At 67.0% G+C, this 5,991-nt stretch overlaps 1 protein-coding gene across 1 annotated transcript; it reads left to right on the forward strand.

Annotated features, from left to right (window-relative positions):
* Positions 1-982: 982 nt before the first annotated feature.
* MNX1 (motor neuron and pancreas homeobox 1) lies at positions 983-5,460 on the forward strand (the record flags this gene model as incomplete). The annotated part of the gene is made up of 3 exons (XM_081146831.1): positions 983-1,708; positions 4,469-4,629; positions 5,122-5,460. Exons 1-3 carry the CDS (start codon positions 1,048-1,050, stop codon positions 5,458-5,460), a joined length of 1,161 nt encoding a protein of 386 aa, XP_081002957.1. The 5' UTR covers positions 983-1,047.
* Between the last annotated feature and the right edge of the window lie 531 nt (positions 5,461-5,991).

The raw sequence follows: 5,991 nt of genomic DNA on the forward strand, positions 1-5,991 counted from the left end.
GCCCATGGGGATGCCCTGGCAGAGAGGCAAAGAGAGCTGTCACCGAGGGCCCGCTCCACGCAGGTGGACGGGTCTCCGGGCAGACCTGGTTCTGCAGGCCGCGGGCGCTGCCTCCGCGCCCTGGCCGTGCGGGGGGCTCGCGGCGACATCTGTGGGAGGCACACTCACGCGCGCCCAGGAACGCGCCCCACATGCGACACCTGAAACGCACGGTGCTTCCCAGGGGAGGTGAGAAGGTGCCACCTGCGGAGGGTGGGCGCCAGGGACACAAACCGCTCCCGCGCGGGGCTGGGGACCCGAATGGTCACCAGGCAGAGCTAGTTCTGGACGCACCGCGGGCATCCCGACGCAGCAGCGGCCAAACTCCAGCGCTGACGAGGAGACGCGAGAGGACGCGCTCTGCTGGCTCCCGGGGACGCGAGCCCAGAGCCCCCCGGCGCGTTTCGGGGGCCGCATCGGGCAGTCGCGGGGCCCCACGGGGACCCTGGGTCGCCAGCGCCCGCCACCCTGCTGGGTACCCCGCAGAGGGCGGGCGGGGACGCGGGGTTGCGCCGCAGCTTTCCAGCCCTGTCGCTGTCCCCGCCCTGCCCTCGCGCCCGCGCTCCCCGGGCTTAGGACCCCGCGGCGCAGGGGCGGGGCGGCGGGCGGCCGCGACGGTGACAGGTGCGCCGGACGGCCAATGGCCAGGCGCGCGCCCCTCCTCGGGCCCCCGCCGCGCGCGCCAATCGGCGGCCGCGCTGCGCTTCAAGTGCGCGCAGGGGCGCGGGTCCCCCGCACGGCGCCAGCGGCCTCCGCCCGGCGCCCCGGCACTCGCGGGGAGTTTGTGCGAGCGCGTGGGAGCGCGGCCCCGGGCGGGGCGCTCGCCGAGGAGGCTCCGGACATGGTCGCTCTCGGCTAAGTTTCCGGCGGCGACTTTGATTATTGGCAAATAATCGCCGTAACGATCGCGAGCCCTGGGGCTTGCCGCGCCGCGCACGGGGCTCCGCGAGCCCGCACACGGCCGCGACGCTCACCGCCGGGTCCCGATCGCCAGCCCCTAGCAAGCCGATGGAAAAATCCAAAAATTTCCGCATCGACGCGCTGCTGGCGGTGGACCCCCCGCGGGCGGCCTCGGCGCAGACCGCGCCGCTGGCCCTGGTCACGTCGCTCGCGGCCGCCGCCTCCGGCCAGGGCGGCAGCGGGACCAGCAGCGGGGCGAGCGGCAGCTGCAGCCCCGCGTCCTCGGAGCCGCCCGCGGCGCCCGCCGACCGCCTGCGCGCCGAGAGCCCGTCGCCGCCGCGCCTGCTGGCCGCGCACTGCGCGCTGCTGCCCAAGCCGGGCTTCCTGGGCGCGGGCGGCGCGGGCGGCGGGCCCGGGGGTCCCCCGCACCACGCGCACCCCGGCGCCGCGGCCGCCGCCGCCGCCGCCGCCGCCGCCGCGGGGAGCCTGGCGCTGGGGCTGCACCCCGGGGGCGCGCAGGGGGGCGCGGGGCTCCCGGCGCAGGCGACGCTCTACGGCCACCCGGTCTACGGCTACTCGGCGGCGGCGGCGGCCGCGGCTCTGGCCGGCCAGCACCCCGCGCTCTCCTACACGTACCCGCAGGTGCAAGGTGCGCACCCCGCGCACCCCGTCGACCCCATCAAGCTGGGCGCGGGCACCTTCCAGCTGGACCAGTGGTTGCGCGCGTCCACCGCGGGCATGATCCTGCCCAAGATGCCCGATTTCAACTGTGAGTACGGCGCAGCCCTCGGGCCGGGGAACGGAGGGGAAAAATGGGGTTTGGGGGGGGCGGTCCTGGCAGACGGTTCTCTCGCGCATCCATCCGCCTCCGCCCGGCACCTTCCTCCCCTCGCTCTGTGCTCCGAGTGAGCTACGGAAACGCCTGGAAGCCGCCCGGCTCCGCCCGGGGCCTGCGAGGACTCGAAGGGGCTGCGCGGTGTGGGATCGGCAGCGAACCATGAAAATGGCCACGCGCGGGCCTTGCCTTCTTTCCCTCTCAACGGCTGGGGGCAGCTGGAGGTGTGAGACTGGCATCTAATGATTAACCCGCAGGCCAGGGGGGGAGGAAGTGGCGGAGGAAGGAGTGCCCCAGGGCTCCTGAGTCAGGCGGCCTGGGCATCGGGAGCCAGGTGCTCAGACCCAGGGAAACGGACGATTCTGTCCACGTTCTGGGTTCTGGAGAGACTCCCCCCCCCCCCAGCTCCTTCCAGGGCAGGGAGAGACCCAGGAGCAGGGAGGAAGAAATGGGCTCCAAGAGGCCCAGGGCCGAAAGGCCGAGCTGGGGCTACCTCCTGGCCCTTCCCTGGGCTCTGCCTGCCTCTGGAAGGGCGTGAAGCCCGGAAGGCGGGTGGCCTGATTTGAACCCAGCGGTGGTGCAGGGGCACCTGTGGGCAGGGAGATAGATACACCCTCCCTTAGGAACCCCACGGCAGGCCCCACGGCAGGGAGGAGCAGCAGGTGCCCGTTTGGAAGTCGGGGCGCCCAAAACAGAAGCGAACCCCCTCCTCTAGGTAGGAGAGAGGGAGGGCCGGTGGACTGTGGGCAGCCTGCTTGGCACCACCCAGGCCCCAGGGCTCCCCAAGGCTCCCCAAGGCCTGGGCCCGTTCTGGCCGCTGCCCAGGGGCACCGGGCTGCGCTGGGGGGTCTGGGTCTCCATCCGCGGACCCCACCCTGCTAGGCTCAGAGGAAGATCCTTTATGCTTCCCCGTCCCCAACACCCAAACAAAGAGACCCCATTGTTTCTGTCTGAGTGGGTTTGTTTAGACTGAGGAGATGCAGGCATGGTAGAGGGGAAAAGCCAAAAAGAAAACAGAAATAAACACTTGGTAGAATTCGGATTCCTCTGTTAGGAGCCACGGTTGTGGTTGTGACTAAACAGAGAAAAGCTGGGACCCCAGAAGGCTGCAGAAGTCACAGCCCCGTGAGAAAATCCCAGCAGGCGCACTGTTTGCCCGAGGCCACCCTGGCCTTTTCCCAGCTCAGCTCCTGGAGGGGCCTAATGGCCACCCATCCCTTCCTGTTGGAGAGTCACTCCCTCCTGAGCCCCCACGAAGAAGAGGGAAAGGTCACTCTCACCTCTCAGTTGGGGGGCTGCTACTACAGACGCAGCTGATCCCGGGTCAGTCAAACCCAGGGCTCCCTTCTGGGCCCAGCGCACCCCTTCCCACGGATTTCTCATTACGATCTGCGTTCCTCAGGGCCTGGGACGCTCTGTCTCCCGCCGCCGGGTGGGGGTGGGGTGGGGTTTCCTCACAGGCCTCCACTGGGTGCTGGGTGCCTTCTCCAGCCTTCGTGGAGCCCAAGGTCGCTCAGGAAACTGATAAAGGGCACATTTCCTCGCCAACCCGTGTTGCCCATCTGTGGTTCCAAATTTTGACCCCAAAGTAGCTGACTTAAAACCCAGCCGGCTTGAAGTCCAGAAAAGAATGTGACCACTGAGCCCTAAAGGGCAGTAACGGGCCAGCCAGGGTGCGGAATGCATCCCGAATCCCCCTCGGGTCGCTGCCGGAAAACCTGCTCGGTTCCTTTAATGGGCCGTCTCTGCTGTCGGATGGCATTTCCCAAATGGTCCCTCCGGAGCCAGTGTTTTAATTAAAGTTCTAATGTATTGTCAAGTTGGGAATTCGGGGCCCTGTTTAACTAAAGCGGGGGGCGTGGGCCTCCCATAAAGCAAATTGCCCATCCCCGGGGAGCTGCTCTCTGCCGGGCTGGGCTCTTTCCTTCTCTCTCTTTTCTTTTATTGTCTAACACTTGTCAGGCTCCTGGGAAATCAAGGGAAGTCTCGTTTTGAGGTCATAAAATTCCCTGTGATGTAACCGTGTGAAATTATGTAAATAAAGAGACCTCCTTGAATGCACAGAAAGCAAAGTCCCTTCTGCCAGGGCCTGCCATTTGCATAACGAGAATTGTCCCCAAAAGGCTTCCAGTTTCCTCAGGCCGGCCCCTCAGTGCCCTGGCCGGTTGTCAAGAAAACATTTTAAAGGGGGGACAGTCTCTGATGAATGCTCCTGTTTAGGCCCAGGATTGGGTCCCCTCCCTCCCTCCCTCCTTCCTTCCTCCCTCCACCCTTTGTACTTAAGGAGCCTGCAGGCTGGGGGGGGGGTCGGGAAGAAGCAGGGGTTCGGGGAGCCTGTTTGGATCTGGGCCTGAGTTGGGGAAGCCGGGTGAGGGGTGGGAGGTGGCATGTTCCTCCAGTCTCTGCTCCAGCCTTTGTCACCCTCCTTTCTGCCAGCGCCCACCCGGGTGGAGAGGGCACCCCTGGGTGATGGCTCTCTTTAATCAGACACCCAGGCCCTGACATAAAAAGATTTGGCCCCATGAAACAAACCCAAACCCTCTGGTTCCCCGTGGGCTCCAGGGCCTGTTCTTGGGAAGGGGTCGCGGGCATTGAGGGCAGAGCGGCGACTCCGCGGGTCCCAGGAGGGGAGAGCGCGGGGCGCGCGCGGGGGACCCAGCCGGGCCGGCCTCACGCCCTCTCCGCGCCCCGCAGCCCAGGCGCAGTCGAACCTGCTGGGGAAGTGCCGCCGGCCGCGCACCGCCTTCACCAGCCAGCAGCTGCTGGAGCTGGAGCACCAGTTCAAGCTCAACAAGTACCTGTCTCGGCCCAAGCGCTTCGAGGTGGCCACCTCGCTGATGCTCACGGAGACCCAGGTGAGCTGCCGCCTCGCCCAGCCAGCCCCGGGGTCACCGTCCCCTCTGCGCTCCCGGCCCTCCGCCCTGAGCCCCGGGGCGCTCCTTCTCCGCCTGCGGATCAGCACCGAGGAGCGTTCACGGCCCCCGCCCCAGGGGTCAGATTCAGTAGGTTGCGGTGAGGCCCACGAACCTGCGTTTTAACGAACCCTCCCCCCCCCCACTGTGAAGCAGGTGGCCCCCCAGGCCACATCCCAGAAATTTTGTTCCAGAAAGAGAGGAGGGAACATCTCGAGATCCACAGCCACACCCGAGCCGCCCTGGTCCTTCCCCCGCGGACGCAGGGCGCGGGCTCCCAGTCCCAGCCTCCCCGGAGCCCCCGCCCAGCTCCTGGCCTGGGCGCAGCGCCCCTGGAGCTTGTCCTTGGATCTGAGCCCCACTCGGGGTGGGCGGGGGGGGGGACGGAAGGGTCCGGAGGTGGCCGTGTCTGACCCCCCCCCCCCGTGCCCTCAGGTGAAAATCTGGTTCCAGAACCGGCGGATGAAATGGAAACGCAGCAAAAAAGCCAAAGAGCAGGCGGCGCAGGAGGCGGAGAAGCAGCGGGGCGGCGGGGGCGCGGGCCGAGGCGGCGCGGAGGACACGGGCGAAGAGGAGCTGCTGGGGCCGCCCGCGCCCGGGGACAAGGGCAGCGGCCGGCGCCTGCGGGACTTGAGGGACAGTGACCCCGAGGACGACGCCGACGAGGACCGTTTCCCCTACAGCAACGGCGCGGGCGCGCACGCCGCCGCCTCCGACTGCTCCTCCGGGGCCGACTCCCCGCCCCCAAGGCCCGGGCACCAGCCGCCCCAGTAGGACCCGGGCCACCGGCAGGGACGCAGGGACCCCTGGACGCCTCTGCCCCGCGCGCCCTCCGCAGCCTCCACCCCCGGGCCTCGGGTCCCACCCCAGCCCTGGGGCTGCAGGTTTGGGCCGCTGCACCTGCCTGAGCTTCTGGGCCAGAGAGACGGAGGCCCGGCGGGCTCCAGCTTGGACTCTTCTTAGAGATTTAATTTCCGACAGTCTTGGCGGGGGCGGTGACGGTGAGAAGAGCCGCCGCCGCCCGGGGAGCCTCCCCAGCGCCCCTTCCCGTTTGGAGGAACCTGCAGTGTTAACCCACCTGGAAACTTGAAACCGGCTCTGGAAGCGCCGTTCTGCTGAGTCTCGCGAGGAAAGAAAAAAGAAAAGTGTGCTTATGTATCTTAGGGGGGGAAAGAATTTATGTCACGAGCGTTCAGACTGCTGGAAACCTCAGAACTGTGCCGTCTTTATTTTTGTACATTGTATTTATATATAAAAAGGAGCGTCTACTTATGCATGCTAAATTATTATTTAGCTTCTCCCATC

This window comes from Miniopterus schreibersii (assembly GCF_964146895.1).
Source record: "Miniopterus schreibersii genome assembly, chromosome: 9".
In the NCBI taxonomy this organism is placed as follows: domain Eukaryota; kingdom Metazoa; phylum Chordata; class Mammalia; order Chiroptera; family Miniopteridae; genus Miniopterus; species Miniopterus schreibersii.